This window comes from Felis catus, chromosome D4 (genome assembly GCF_018350175.1).
Source record: "Felis catus isolate Fca126 chromosome D4, F.catus_Fca126_mat1.0, whole genome shotgun sequence".
Classification (NCBI taxonomy): Eukaryota; Metazoa; Chordata; class Mammalia; order Carnivora; family Felidae; genus Felis; species Felis catus.
This window is the reverse complement of record NC_058380.1, coordinates 62,558,219-62,575,170: the sequence shown is the minus strand read 5'-3', so window position 1 is coordinate 62,575,170 and position 16,952 is coordinate 62,558,219. Positions and strand designations below refer to the sequence as shown.

Genomic DNA, 16,952 nt, shown 5'->3' with positions numbered 1-16,952 from the left:
CTTCCCCCCCCCCCTTTTTTTTAGAAAAACACACCAATCCAATCTGACTAGACATCCTGCTGGATGGTTTCACTCCCAAAACAAGGCAGGCATGTTCCTGACCCTGTATCCAACTGTTGATGAGAAAGTCTCTGACAAAGTCCACAATATCCACACTGAAAACAGCAGAAATATTTGAAATATTTAAATATTTAAAACACCCTACACCAGGAAGTGGTGTGGTACAGCCATGGAATATTATAGAGCTATTTAAAAGGCTGCATATATTATGTGGCACTATGGAAATATGCTTATAAATGTCAAGTGAAAAAGCAGAAGACAACACGTGGACCATAATTGTGTAAAAAACACATATAGGAAAACCCAGCCAGAAGAAAACAAAATGGTAAAGGTACTGTCTTTTTTTTTTTTTTTCAACGTTTATTTATTTTTGGGACAGAGAGAGACAGAGCATGAACGGGGGAGGGGCAGAGAGAGAGGGAGACACAGAATCGGAAACAGGCTCCAGGCTCTGAGCCATCAGCCCAGAGCCTGACACGGGGCTCGAACTCACGGACCGCGAGATCGTGACCTGGCTGAAGTCGGATGCTTAACCGACTGCGCCACCCAGGCGCCCCGGTAAAGGTACTGTCTTTATACCAGTTGAGCAATAGATTATTTTCCCTTCTTTTTAAGTTTCTATATTGGTTATACTTAATAGGGGAAAAAATTCAATGTGATTCCAAACACAGCCCCAAAGAGAGGTTGCCTATATAATGGACAAAGCACTAGTTTATACGTTAACAAGGGCCAGGTTCACATGCTAGCTCTTCACCTCTTAGAATAATAACACCTTCTCTTTCCTAGATATTATAATGATAGATATGTACTAAAAAGCAACAATGCCTAGAACAAGTAGGTAAACAACAAAAAATGTTCTTTCTTTCTCCAGACCAATCTAAGGAACACCTTTAATGACACAAATCACTGAAAATACATTTCAGGGTGAAAATCAAACAGTAAGTTTAGTAAATGATGGCTTTTGTCCAAGCAAATAAGATGAATTAGGAATTAAACTCTCTTCAACTTGTTTATTAAATTAACCATATTATATTAGTTATCCCCTATGATAAAGATATAAGAGGGAAAATAAACTTAGTATTTCATGATACAAATCCAAAAGTAGTTTACATTAATATTAAAAAGCACTAACGGTAGAGATGACTAAAACTTCTCTAAGCTATATTTAACAAAAAAAATTTTACATATGCCACCCAATTAATTGACTCTGATATTTTTCATCCCGTTCTACACACTACTGCCAAACTACCCTTTGTTAAGCACCACTTTGAAAGTGTCAATCCTCCACCCAACACCTAAAATCATTCCCTGCTGCCTCAATTCTAAATGCCTCTGCTTCTGGCAATGATGGGAAGGACTGTCTATTGCAGGATCAGAAAGAACAAAAAATCCAGATCTCAAGCTGGGTATTAGATACTCAGGGTCTTCCCAGCCCTACCCAGTACTAACCACAGATCCCAAACTGCAATACTCTCCCCTATTCCTTTTTCTGACTAGCTTGGCAAACTTATGTGAGTTTTCCCTCTTGTGGATCTAAAAACTATTACATTGTAGTTATTAAAAAGAATGATGAAGAATCTCCCTATTTCCTGACATAAGACAGTAAATTTTTCTTAAAGGCAGACTTTTTTAAATGTATGTCACAAACTAATTTATAATGCCTATATACAAAAATCTGAAAGGTATATACATGTAAATACAAGCCACAGTTATCACTTGGTGGAATTTGAACTTTCTTCTTTATTCTGTATTTTTCTGAATTGTCTGAGTTTCAGAATGAACTTGTATTACTTTTTAAATCAGACAAAAGAGGGGCATCTGGGTGGCTCGGTTGGTTAAGCGTCCTGCTCTTGACCTCGGCTCAGGTCATGATCTCACTGTTGGTGAGTTTGAGCCTCACATCGGGCTCTGCGCTGACAGCATGGGAGTGACAGCGTGGAGCCTGCTTAGGATTCTCTGTCTCCTTTCTCTCTGCCCCTCCCCCACTCGTACTCATGTGTGCTTGAGCGCTCACTCTCTCTCAAAATAAACTTTAAAAAAATTAATCAGATAAAACAAATATGTGCATGTAAGACTCTTGAAAAATTATGTTAAGTGAACAAAGCCAAGCACATAGGGCCACATGTTGTATGATTCCATTTATATGAAATGTCCAGAATAAGTAAATCCATACAGACACGAAGTCTCTACATGTTTGCAGAGGATGGGGGCAGAGAGGTGTTGGGGTTGACTGTTAATAGGCATGGAAATTCTTTTTGGGGTGATGGAAATGTTCTATAATTACAGAGTAGATAGTAGTGATGGTTACACAACATATTAAATATGTTAAAAACCACTGAATTGGGGCACCTGGGTGGCTCAGTCAGTTAAGCCTCCGACTTCGGCTCAGGTCATGATCCCACGGTTCATGGGTTCAAGCCCCATGTCGGGCTCTGTGCTGATGGCATGGAACCTGGAGCCTGCTTCAGATTCTGTGTCTCCCTCTCTCTCCACCTCTCCCTCATTCAATCTGTCTCTCTCTCTCTCTCAAAAAAAAAAAAAAAAAACACTGAATTGTATACTTCAAAACTTTAAGTTTTGTGAATTATATTTCAATAAAAAACAAAAATAATTTTTATAATCAGATAAAACAATCTTATTAAATTGTGAAAAAAAATGAAACAAACAGAAATGAACAGGGATTATAATTTGATGTTTAAGAAATGGACCCTAGGACCCACCGCCAAGATCAGTACCCTGGCTCTACACTTATCAGCTCTGTAACCTTAGTAATTTACCACTCTCTACCTCTATTCTCTCATCTGTAAAATGGGGATAATAAAAGTACCCACCTCATAATGTTGGCAAAGAATTAAATAAAGATATGGAAAGCACCCAAAGCAGTGCATGACACATCATAAGTGCTATACTGTTAGCTTTTTTTTGTTTGTTTTTTACACCATTGCTGGAGAAGGTATGGAAAATGAGCGCTCAAACCAACTATAAGAGTGTAAATTGGGGGCACCTGGGTGGCTCAGTTGGTTGAGCGTCCGACTTTGGCTCAGGTCATGATCTCATGGTTCATGGGTTCGAGGCCCGCGTGGGGCTCTGTGCTAACAGCTCAGAGCCTGGAGCCTGCTACAGATTCTGTGTCTCCCTCTCTCTCCCCCTGCCCTGCTTGTGTGTGCGCGCGCGCTCTCTCTCTCTCTCTCTCTCTCTCTCTCTCTAAGGTAAACATTAAAAAAAAATTTTTTTTTAAGTGTGAATTGGTAGAACCTCTCACAGAATAATGCGGCAATAAACAATGAAGTTTTAATAATCTTTACCCTTTAACTAAACAATTCTATTTCTAGGAAATTATAACAGGGATAGAAGAAAAACATACAAAAATGAATGCATAGGTGATTGTTAACAGCAGCATTTTTTATAACAGCAAAGTAGAAAACTGCCTAAGCATCCATCTGTTGGAAATTAGTTAAATAAACTATTAATGAAATACTACATGGCCATTAAGGTAGATACTAGAAACATATACACTGATATCCAAAGACCAAGATCCACTGTGAAGTGAAGAAAAGCAGGTTGTAAAACTATACAGAGCTATAATCCAATTTAGATTTTACAACATGTACATGTTTACATATGTATTTTAAGATTTTTGTAGGTACAATTAACACATTTCCTGCATCAAAGTTTTTTTATCAATAAATATCAATAAATAAATCTAAACACAATAATATCCCCCTCTGGCTCAATTTTCAACCACTATTCCTTAGTGTCTACAACACTAAGTGGAATAGGCAGTAGCCAGAATCCAGGGAAGTCACCCACAAAGACAAAAATCTATAAAACAAGCTAAAAGTTGGCACTGGGGAATCTGACATTATTTTAAAAGTGCATTTAAAAAAGACTTCACAAAACTCTGCTGCATTAAGAAGAGTTCCAGACTTGGAGTTCCAATTATTTGATAAAATAACTATATGATATTGGCCAAGCACTAAATAAATCTCGCTCACAAATCTCGGTTCCCTTAAGTAAAAATGGGTATTAACAATCCTTCATTGGATTGCAAGGAGTAAATGAGATCTTTACAAAAGAGAAATGGAAACTATACAGGATACTTTTCCTCTTTAGGTGAAACAACCAAAACCAAAACTTTTTGTTTTTTTTAACATTTTTTTAGCTTTTATTTTAGAGAAAGAGAGTGTGGGGGGGGGATGGGGGGGAGAGGGGCAGAGGGAAAGAATCTTAAGCAGGCTCTGCTCTCAGCATCACCCTGGGATCACGACCTGAGTCAAAATCACGAGTCAGATGCTCAACAGACTGAGATACCCAAGCGCTGAAACAAAACTTTAAAACGACACAATCACAACCTTAAAATTCAAAAAACTGTTGTAAAATAGTGAAGAATTAAACACACACACACACACACACACACACACAGGGGCACGTGGGAGGCTCAGTCGGTTAAGTGTCCAACTTCGGCTCAAATCATGATCTCACGAGTTCATGAGTTTGAGCCCTGCATTGGGTGGTCAGCACAGAGCCCGCTTTGGATCCTCTGTCCCCCTATCCCTGCACTCTCTCTTTCAAAAGTAAATTAAAAATAAATATATTTTTTAAAAAGAAATAACAATTTAAAAAATAAATAAATAATTTACAAAATTAAAAAACACACACACAACTAGGTCTAATTGTAATTAGGAAATGCTTATGATCTGAACTTGAAGAAGGGAACAATAACGGTAAACACACAGCACCACCTAAAAAAATACCTTAAACCACTTCAAAGAAAAAAAGTATGAAAAACCAAACACAGGACACTAAACACAAACTAAAGTGTCTTGTGAACAATGGGGAATCTAAACATATCATTTAGGCTATAAACCGAACTGATAAAGAAATATCAGCAGTTTAGACACGGATAGATATCTATTTAGATAATACTTGCAAAGCAGTATTAGATGAAAACTGACCATGCAAAATAAACTGAACTTAAAAATTCGAAAAGGTGATCCGACCTGTGAACAAGATCTCCAGGTTAACATAAAAACGGCAAAGCAAATAGGGGAAATCGAGAGAAAAGTTCAAATTTTTTCTGGTATAAAATGAAACAATTTCAGTATAAACATTAAAATATTATACAGGAGAATGGCAATCATCACAGATTTCTTCTTTATATCTTTCCGTATTCCTCATGTGTTTAACATCCAATAAATGCTGCCTTTGTAACAACAACAGCAACAAAAAAGATGGGTTTTTCTTTCTTTTTAACCATGGAAAAGAAAACTCAGAATATCTGCACAAAAATAAGAGAAATGGAGCTATGGTTGAAAACATAATACCTGTCAAAGTTTCTGAAGGCAGAAGAATGAATTAAGAACTTCAGAACCTGAAATGACTTTTCAAAAAATGATGAAACAGCTGAGCCATGAAAAATACAAGACACCTGTAAAAAAGAAATATATTCAAATAGTAACAAAGGATTAACAGTAAAGCATCTAATAAACTAAAAGCAAATACTGAGGGAATTTTAAGATTCAAACAGAATTTCAAAGTGCATGAGAAGAGAATGTATGCCAACTCCTAAATGCCTCATTTATCCCATGAGAGAAGCTAATAATGGAACTAATTGTAGGAATAACGAAAATAGCTCGGTTAAAACAATGTTTCCAACAAGGAAAAAAAGGGGGAGGAGGGGGAGAAAGAGGATAAATGGGTTGACATTATCTCCCAATCCAGCTTAAAAGAAACTGAGAATTTAAAATTCCATTAAAGAAACTACATATACAGGGGAAATAAGGGATTAAAGAAATAAACTAAAAAGAAAATGGTAAGGCATAATAAAAACAGACAGTAACAAGTGTTGAGCAGGATATGGAGAAACTGGAACCCTCACACGTTGCTGGAGAAAATGTAAAACGGCACAGCCACTTTGGAAAACAATTTGTCAGGTCCTCAAATGTTCAACATAGGGTTTACCAAATGACCCAGCAATTCTACTCCTAGTTATAAACCCAAGAGAACTGAAAACATATGTCCACACATAAATCTGTATATGAATGTTCACAGTATTCATAATAGCCAAAAAGAAGGCTGTATGATGATGATGGAGGGTAACACAAATATCATAATTACTTCATTTAATTACACCCATTTAAGTGGGTGAATATTTATAAAAACAAATAGTCCAGGGGCACCTTGGTGGTTCAGTTGATTAAGCTTCAGACTTTTGGTTTCAGCTCAGGACATGATCTTAAGGTTTGTGAGTTCCAGCCCGGAGTCAGGCTCTACACTGATAGCTTGAAGCCTGCATGGATTCTCTCTCTCTCTCCCTCTCTCTCAGCCCCTCCCCCACTCACACGTGCTCGCGCTCTCTCAAAATAAATAAATAAACTTTAAAAAATAAATAAAGTAAAACCACGATGTCGCTCAAATCCTGTAAGTTTCCCTCTGTCTTCAAGGCAAGTGCCAAACCTCCAGCTCAGCCTTCAAGGCCTTCCACTAATGTGGCAATGTGCAACTCATCTCCTGCCTTAATCCCCACACTTCAGTATCTCAAAATATTCTCTTTGCTTCCCCATCTTTTCTATCACCATTCCCACAGCCTAGAACACCTACCCTTCCCAGATTTCCTCAGTTTCTGTGTTATTCAGTTATTAATTCATTCTACAAGTAAATATATAAGGGGCCCTTAACTAGGTACAGTCAATATAGCAGTGAACAAAACAAAGAAAAACCCCTGCCCTCATGGAGCTACACAGAGCAGACAGATAATAACATGTATAGTTAAGTCACACAGGAAAGGGTGCTTTGGCACAAGAAAAAAACATTAAGAAAGATTAAGGTGGGAAAGGGGCAGAGGGGATGGAAGGTGGAAAAAGATTCAATTTTAACGCATCATTTTGAAAGTGACATTAAAAACCTGAAGGAGCTGAGGGGATAAATAATTGGGACAAGAAGTTTCCAAGCAAAGAATATCAACAGCAAAGGCCTCAGGCAAAAGTGTGCCTAGTGTTTCAAGCTGACATTCTACTCAGCTTGGGACTATAGGGCCCAACTGCATGCCACGTACTTGGGAAGACTGTTTTTTGATTCCTTCAAATCAGAATTATTCATGCCCTCAACACTGTACTACTATCTTTCTTAGAACACTTGTACAGTGAAAACTCCTTTCAAACATATATGAGTGGTTGCTGATCAATTAATCAAAAGTCTTGTAAAGGAGAAAATCATTTAAAAATAAGACATACTTTGTTAAAAATTAAACATTTTAACTGTTTTTAACTTCACACATATAAACATATATTCATTTTCCTATGTAGCACCAAAACCTTTGGGTCTACAAAATGCTGTTCCCTCCTTTCTTGGATAAGCCACACCCATAATCTACTGTCTACAATGTCCACTTTCCCTTCCTTTAAAGTAAAAGGGAGACTTAAAAATACCTGCAAAATTTTGTAGGAGCAGAATCCTTCCAGAGATTTGTAAGATTTCCCCAATCTGTTTCAGTTGTCTTGACCACAGTCAAATTCACTGAAAGGCAATTCTCTCAGCCTCTCACCTTTATCAACTCTTTCTGAAGTATTTCATAAAAAACAACATTTTACATTTATATTGCACCAATCTGAGCGATTTTTATTAATTTATACTCAAAGGACCACTGGTATAAATAAATTTGAAAACAAACACAACTGACTCTTTCTTGGTAAGCAAAGAAATAAATGATACATGGGCAAACTAGAGTTAATCTACCAGCCTGAGCATCTGTGTGCTGTGGGAATCGATTAGAATGGTTTACTAAGGGAATGTCTAATCCAGAAAGTTAAAATCAAGACCGGCAAAGTATCTGAATAGACATTTCTCCAAACAAGATATATAAATAGCCAATAAGTACATGAAAATGTGCTCAACGTCATTAGTTGTTAGGGAAATGTAAATCAAAACCACGTTGATATACAACTTCACACCCACAAGGTTGACTATAATCAAAAAGACAGTAACAAATGTTGGCCAGGATATGGGTAAACTGGTACATTCACACATTGCTGGTGAAAATGTAAAATGGTACAGCTGCTTTAGAAAACAGGTTGGGAGTTCCTCAAAATGTTAAACATGGAGTTATCAGGTGATTCAGAAATTCTATTTCTAAGTATACACTCAAGAGAGTTGAAAACATATGTCCACACAAAAACTTCTACATGAACGTTCATAGCAGCATTGTCCATAATTGATGAAAAGTGGTAACAGCTCAAGTGTCCCTCAACTGATGAATGGATAAACAAAATGTGGTACGTATCCATACAATGAAATATTACTCAACCATAAAAAGCATTTAAGTTCCGAAAGACAAGTATCATATGACTTCACTCATGTGAGGACTTTAAGATACAAAACAGATGAACACATGGGAAGGGAAGCAAAAATAATATAAAAACACAGAAGGGGACAAAACATAAAAGACTCTTAAGTATAGAGAACAAACAGAGGGTTACTGGAGGGGTTGTCAGGGAGGGAATGGGCTCAACGGGTAAGGGGCATTAAGGAATCTACTCCTGAAATAATTGTTGCACTATATGCTAACTAACTTGGATGTAAATTAAAAAAATAAAATGCTATGAAAGACTCAAAGATTTTGTAAAAAAAAAGAAAAAAAAAGCACTGAAGTTCTGATACATTCTACAACACGGATGAACCTTGAAAATATTATCCTAAGTGAAAGAAGACAATCACAAAAGGCCATATATTATATAATTCCATTTAAATACAATGTCCAAAACAGGCAAATCCATAGAGACGGAGTAGATTAGCATTCGTCTGGGGTTGTGGAAAGAAAGGAACATGGAGTAAAGGTTTTCTTTTTGAGGTGATGAATATGTTCTGTCATTAGATAATCATGATGGTTGTACAACTTTGTGAATATATTTAATTGTGTATCTTTTAAAAAATCCCATTGCTGTCAGTGTTCAATAAACAGCTTATTAACTGGGGTAGGAGAGAAAGCCTGGATGTATTAAATAGAAATTTCTTCACATAGATTTATAAGAGGCTAACTAACTACCTCTGTTAGAATATAAAGCCCCTGAAGGCAGGGATGGCCTCTCATTTATTTCCCTTAACATCTAGCATAGTAGAGTACCTTAAGCTGGTATTCAATCAAGTTCAATAAATAAATTATTAAATACCCACATATTACATACCAGAGATCTAGAAGATTCCAAACAGATTGAAAAAACTCACTTTTTGGCCCCAAAATCCTGAATTGCCACTAACAAGGCATGTCTCTTAATATGAAGTTTACACCATCCATTCATACCATCCTTACCACCATATCACAATCCAGAGGACCCACTTCTAACTTCTGTGACATTTTTTAAATCCAATCCAAATTCTCTACCTTATATCTATCACCAAATGCCATTTATTGGTCTCTCAGTATGTTTTTCCACTCCTTTAACCACGTTCCTTAAGACAAAAATGCTCATATTTAGCCTCATCTGTTCTCAAACACCCTAGAGTCAAAAAGAACCATCATTATCTTCATGTTGCAAATAAGAAAAGAATGCCATGTCTAAGGTCACCTGGTCTCTCAAGTTCAAAATTCATCTTTCTTCACATAAATCATGTATTTCCCAACTTTCTTCTCTTTGGATGAACAGGGAAATTTCTGATTAAGTTAAATTTTCAAAGAATAAGTACAAATAAAAAAATAGAAGACCAAAGCAACAATTATAAAGTCCAGAATGATTGAAGACTCGAGGCATGAGAACAATAAAAAAAGGTGTGTTTAGAACAAGAAGAAATAAACAAAAGGCCCACTGCTTTGGGAAGATGTTGTAATAGTCAAGAGATGACAAGGACAAATACAGACCCATTCAGTTTCTTCTTTGCTTTGGTAATCTTCATCAAGGACCATGATCTTCAAACTGGGAAGGGCAGAACTCTGATAAAAGGAAGCTAACATCTCAGGTAAGTGCAATGAAGAAAGGACAGTAACAGAATATGGAGCTAGTTCAAAAGAATTTGCATCCTGATATAAACAAATTACACTCTACGACACTGAAAAACTTTTAGATGACAAGATGCCAGAAGACCAGAAACAAAGAAAACTCTCAGTTTTCAAAAAAAGAGAAATGCCGATCCAGGAAAACATCAGTGGGTAAACTTGCCATGTATCCCCTGAAAAAGTCTAGAATGTGTAGGTAAGTTTTTGAACACAATAAAAAGTAAAAAGCCACTATGGGCTCTTTATTAAGGCAGGCTATACAACATCTGCTTTTTGATAGGATCACTAAAATGGGAAAAACAGAGGATGATACATATACATAACTGATTCTAACAAGATGATCTGACAGAATCTTTAAATAATAGGCTAGTGAACAAAATGAGAAAATGTTGAACAGCAGAAGTTCAAAAATCTGTTCAACCCTACCAGGAGCGTGCATAGCCGATTGAACATCTGGTTGATTAATGTATCAACATCAACCCATTTGAAAGGAAGTCTCGAGTAAAAAATCGCAGAGTGGTATCTTTTCCCATGATCTAGACATCTTCTATTAATTTAATAAAGCACAGACCTGGTCTTCAGACGTGCAAGGGCCACGATGCTGAGTGACCCAAAAGACAAACAACCTGACAGAATCAGGCTCCAAAAGGTCAGAGTAGGCTGAAATGATCCAAAATTCAAAATGAAAATTAACAGGGAGTCAAGACCAGCATTTAGATTTTGAAACTCAAATCTATGAAGGACTAAACTTCGGTTTATGTGGGGAAATACCTGGGTAACAAAAGCAACTAGGAAAAAAAGCTATGTAAAATCTCAAGATGCATTCATTCATTAATAGATGCAGAAAACCACACTGGATTTCTATACTCCTTAAAAAAATTATCTTTTTCCATATGAATCACTCGCAGATTTTCATCCTAGAAATAGTTATAACAAGAATCTACAAATATCACTTAGTTAAAACTCTAGCTTTAGACCCAGAGTCATTCAAATGCATCTTAGCATTAGAAAACATTTCATTTGATAAGCCTAATTTATTGACATATCAATAAATCCTTGAAAGAAGGCTAGATATTAAATCCAAGTCCGTCTTTTAATAGAAGAGGAAATTTTTAAAAATTAAGTAACTTGGCTCCAAATAGCACAGCTGCTTAGCAAGGGTCAGGATCTCCAAATCTGTCTCGTTTTCCTACACCATGTGGGTTTTCAGCCCTCTGCTTCCTTTCTTAAAAGTTGTACTTTGCACTAAAGAGTTAGAAAACATACATACACAAAAACATCCGTCAACACACTATTTTGCTAAGGACAAATTAGCTTAGCAAGAACAAATAATCACTGCACATTAGCCAGTGAAATATTTTGACATGGTGTGATCACTTACAAGTTTGATAACAAATATTTACTACAAAAAGGCACTCTAATATACAAATGGTTTTTATTCTTAACCATGAATGCGTGATTATTTATTAAATATTATCCCATATCCCACTTAACATTAGAAGAATAAAGTTAAAGTTATTACACGATGGAAAGGCTTTTAATGGACATGCCATTGTTTACTGTGCTCAAAATCCCATCCCCAACATAAAACACACCATTATGAAAATTACTGAAAGATTTTAGACCCTGAAATCTAAACAGCAAGCCAAAGGTTTTCTTCATGGAGGGCAGCATCTGTGCTGAGGCCCTCTTACTCCCTCCTCACTCCCCCAGAAACAATGCCCCTTCCATTGCCCAAAGGTACAAAGGTTGTCAGGCAGACAGACCAGTAGATCCCAGGTGGCCTGAAGTCCTTCCTCCTTTCCCCTCCTCCCCCTTCCCCACCCCCACCACGCCTCCTCTCCCGCCCCCGTGGTTTAAAGAAGACAAGTGGAGAATTGAGAATTGATAAAAGGGTAAGTTAGAAAGGCATGGCTGAGGACCACTACCATCTGCTAGGCCAGCTCCAGGAAGACCCACCCACTCCTAAATGAGACCTGGAAGCTTCTCCTTGCCCCAGGGCTCCTCTGGGACCCCTTTTGAAAGGAAGAAGGAACTTTACTGCTCAGATACCTCCTCCCCATTCTTATCCATTAGAGCCCCAGCAAGCTCTTTGTTTCCAAGAGCTGGGGGGGGGGGGGGGGGAGGAGGGTCGGGACAGGCGGCCTTGGAGAAGGGGAGAGGTCACTCCCTTGCTCCCGTAGCTGCCAATCTCCAGGCCCTCCAGCAGAACACAAACACTCGCACAGGACCATACTCTCCGAGCCGGTTCCCTCTTTCCACACCACCGTAAAAACCCAGGGTCACACAGAGGCACTTCCTGAGATCTAATTACCTCTTTCAATACCCAAACCCTGCACAGGATGACTCCCTAGCTCCCTCCCTCTGGAAGGATACTAACGGGGTTCAATCCGGGACTCCCATCCTTTCTCCTCAATGCATACCCCAGGGTATACCCCTGAGCCCCACGCAAGACGCATAAAAACATAGGGTCACTTCCTGGGGCCCAGGACTTTTCCCTGCTCACATCCACAGACCCGCCGTCACTCCTAGCCCCCAGAGCCCACCTCTAAACCCAAAGGACATACGCGCGCGCGCGCACACGCGCGCGCGCACACACACACACACACACACAGTCACTTCTACAAACCACGTCTTCTGGGACACCCGTTACCTTTACCCACACGACCACTCCCCAGTGTCCTAAGAACCTCCAAAGCACATGGTCACTCCCCTGGCCCTCAGGCTCGGCATCCCCAGTCCTTCACCGTCTCTGTCTCTGTCTCTGTCTCTCTCACACACACACACACACACACACACACACACACGCTCGTTGCCTCCCCTGTGCCTTCACAACACAGACACGCGCTCCCGCGTGCACACCTACAGTCACACCAGGAACCCCGGCCGGCTTCCCCCGCCTCGCCGGGTCCCGTCCCCACCACCTCAGAGCACGCCGGGCCGGGCCGCTCTCTCCCAGACACTCGACACACATGGTCGCACTCACGGCCACTCCCCATGCCCAACGCCGGGCCCCGAGCCCGCGCCTCACGCTCGCGCCCTGCCCTCCGCCCTCGCTCACCCTCCGGCCACACTCTCCGGGAAGCCCGGGCCTTTCCCAGCGCGGCCGCCGGGACGGGGAGGGCAGCAGCGGCGGCGAGGGAGGGAGGGAGGGAGGGAGGGGCCGCAGAAGCGGGCTCCGGCCGCTCCTACCTGAGCAGTTGATGCTCTTGCCTTTGCCGCCGGGACAGTCCCCGCCGCCGCCGCTGCCGCCACCCGGGGGCTGGTTGGACGCGCGGCTCCCGGGCAGAGAGAAGGCGAAGAGCAGAAGCACCGACGTGTAGCAGCAGAAGGCGAGCGGGGGCGCGGCAGGCAGCCGGAGCGGCGCCTCAGCGGCCGCGGCGCCCATGACTGGCGCCCCTGGACGGCGGGAAGCGCAGGGAGCCGCAGGCCCGGGGCATCCAGCCGCGCACCGGGAGCCCCGCCGCTGCCTCGGCGCCTCCTAGCAGCCGCGCCGCTGCGCCTGGGAGCAGCCCCTCAGCATCCCGGTCCCACCCGCAGCGCCCGCCAGGCCCCGGCCCGCCGCGCTCGGGACGGAGTCAGAGGGTCCGGGCGCGTGCGAGGGTCGCGGGCGCGCGAGGGTGCGCGCGAGGGTGCGAGCCCGCGTTGGGGAGACCGAGGCTGGGGGCGTGAACGGGCGCGCGCGCGGCGGGCGGGGGTCGCGGGGCGGGGGCAGACCCAGCCCCTCACTCGCCGCTCGCCTTCCCTTTGTGTCCGCGGCCGTCGCCACCGCGTCACAAAGACCCCGGCCCGCCCGGTGAGGGGCGCGTGACAGAGCCGCGGGCGGGAGGGGTGGCTGCGACCCCGCCCCGCGCACACCCCCAGCGCTCGCGTCGGCAGCTCCGCCCCCGCCCGCGGCCGGCGCCGCCTCCGGGGGAGCTATTGTTCCTGCGGCGGGGCGGGAGCGCCGAGGGCGGGGGTCGTAGGCGCTCCTCCGCCCGGCCGCGGGGAGCTGGCGGGCGCGGGGATGCTCCGTAGGCATTACCCTGACAGACATTTTTGCCGCCCTTTGCAAGTGGTTTTGAAGCATTTCCTTCGCTCAGCAGCCAGGCTGGGAAAGAAGGGCAGGTGGTCTATTATACATCTATTTTCTAGGTGAAGCAACTGAGCCACAGGGAGGTGAAGGTGACTTGTCCAAGGTCACAAACCAAGAAATGGCCAGGACGCAAATTGGAACTCAAGTTCCGACCCCCAATTCTGCAGTTCCTAGAGATAGGCTAAATTTCTAGGCTCCTCACCCCCACCCTTTCCCACAGACACCAACTGAATTTAAAAATCTGTTTTGCCCTCTCCCACTCATAATAGCCAACGTGGAGAGCAGATTTGCCATATGCAAGACCTGGACGAAGCCCTTTACGAGCAGAGCATTCTCTCCAATTCTTTTTTACAGCCCTACAAGGGAGTTTTCATTCTCATCCCCATTCCACAGATGAGGAAGTTGGGACCCAGAGAGGTAAAGTGATCTGACTCCCAATCCAGTGCTCTCCCTATCACATCATGATAGATGAGATTTAGCCTCAGGTAGGTAGTAAGATTATGGAGTGAATTGTTCGAAGGTCTCTGACTTTTTTCATAGACTATGCTGCTTCTCCCCTAAGAAGAAATTTCTTAGTCTCACTGAAAAACTGATAAATATGACTCAAAATTTTTAGCATGTGGGACAAGCCACCACAAGCAAAAACACATCAGGGGAAATGTTTTCAATGTGAATAGGAGACAATGTACTTAATAGAAAGAACATAAATCAAGAAGAAACAGTTGACAACAGAAAAATGAGAAGAGGAGCTGACTTGTCTTATTCACATAAAATACAGTAAATATATGAAAAGATATTTAAACCCACTAGTAATGAAAGGCAGATTAAAACCACAAGATTTTTTTCCTGAAGATGATTAACAATAGTTAAAAGAATTGACAAAACCTAGCACTATTAATTTATACATTTGGGGAGGACAATTAGACTATATATATCAAAAACCTTTAAAATATGTGTACCCTTTAAACCTAGGAATTCTGGGTATTGGAATTTATCCAAAAGAAATAATTGTACATGGGGCACCTGGGTGGCTCAGTAGGTTAAGCACCCCACTCTTGATTTCCACTCAGGTCATGATCTCATGGTTCATGACATCAAGCCCGAGTGGGGCTCCGCACTGACAGTGTGAACCCTGCTTGGAATTCTCTCTCTCCTCTCCCTCTGCCCCTCCCCCACTCGCACACACATGTTCTCTCTCTCAAAATAAACATTTTTTTTAAAGAAATAATTGTACAAGCACCCAAAAATGTGCATATGGATGTTCATCAGAGCTTTTTTATAATAGTAAATATAATCTAAATGTCCATCTGGAAAACAAAGTATCCTGCCTCTTTGTACACAGGAGTATTTTGCAGTTTTAACTATGATGATTAACTGACATCATAGTTTACTGACATGGAAAACAGCAGGCTACTGATGAGTGTAATAAAATCCTGTATTTCTAAAATATACGTGTGTGTGCGCATATCCATAGGAAAGAAGTCAAGAAGAATATACAACTATATATTAACTGTGACTATCGGGCTTATGAGTGGCCCTTGTCTTTTATATTTTTGTTTTGTCTGAATTTTTTTTCAATGAAAATTTTTGTTATAATTTAAAACTCTCTTTTCTTTCAAATTGTATTTTCAACAGACTTTTTATATAAATTCATATTGTTAACATTTTGTTAAGACTTGCCTCAAACCTCTGAACTGTTAGCAGTGGCATAGCAATTGTTAACAATGAAAATTCAGCTTCTGGCTTCCAGTTCAGGTATGATCCCAGGTTCCTGACTGCTAAGCCACAGCTAGCTAAAGGCTCCTTCTCAGACCATTCCCTCAATAGCTTCTCTGCTAATCTTGACCTCTTCTATGCTTCTTTTTTGCCCTCTGTCTTGGCTCTTTCACCCCCTGTATTCTGCCTTTAATTTTCATTTGACTGCTAACCACAGCTCAGGCATAAAAACTAAGAGGAGACAACCCTTAAATAAAAAGCAAAAACACTGTGGCCATAAATCACAAATTAATTTACATCTGCACCTTCCTCCAAATTAGGTAGGAAAAATTCAGCATAGATCTCTCAAAAGTTGTCAAATTGAAAAGGACTCTACTTCAGAAATAGGATTTCTCTGACCTTAATTATCCAATCTCAGGAAAAAAAAGATCTTAGTGGTCATCTAATACAACCGTCACGTGCTTTAGTATTGGTGACCCCAAAATGTCAGGTAGCAAAAGAGTATGGGACTCACTACATGAAAACCACCCAGAGAGTTTTAAAAGAAAGTAGATTTCTGAACACTACTCCAGACATGCTGGGAGTCAGGGAGTAGGGGGGGTTATTCAAGTATCCCTTATTTATATTAAAGTTCTCTAGAACCTCACATGCACTGCCAGTTTGGAAACCCCTGATCTAACCTTGATCAGTTACGGCTCCAAAACAAACAACCATAAAACCTTAGCAGTGTGCCACAATAAACATTCATTTCTCATAAATCTGGGGGTTGATTAATCTAGACTGGGCTTGGCTGAATGGCTCTGCTTCAAGCTGCAGGTCTAGCTGAACTTGACTCTGATCTTCTCCAATATTACTCTTTTGGGGGTCCCAGCTGAAGGAGCAGCAAGCAGCTACCCGGAGGAACTCTTATGGAGTTGGCAGTGGTGCAGCAGGGGAAGCCCAACTGTGCAAGCTTTTTTCACACCCCTGCTTACACTTGTCTATTAAAATTCCACTGGCTCAGTCGAGTCTCCTGGCTGAACCCAAAGACAACAAGTAAGGAACTCTACTCTGTGGAGGTGAGTGAGAGGGAGTGAATACGGGGTGAATATTTTTGAAAAATCTATCAGAAATCCT

At 41.3% G+C, this 16,952-nt stretch overlaps 1 protein-coding gene across 2 annotated transcripts in view; it reads right to left on the bottom strand.

Annotated features, from left to right (window-relative positions):
* The window catches only part of TMEFF1 (transmembrane protein with EGF like and two follistatin like domains 1), an 81,155-nt gene extending 67,564 nt beyond the window's left edge, over positions 1 to 13,591 (bottom strand). For both annotated transcript variants that reach the window (XM_023242510.2, XM_023242511.2), the window contains exon 1: positions 13,238 to 13,591. In XM_023242510.2, the coding sequence (XP_023098278.1) occupies positions 13,238 to 13,433 (196 nt within the window). In that variant the 5' untranslated portion in view covers positions 13,434 to 13,591. The remainder of the gene's footprint in view (positions 1 to 13,237) is intronic.
* Between the last annotated feature and the right edge of the window lie 3,361 nt (positions 13,592 to 16,952).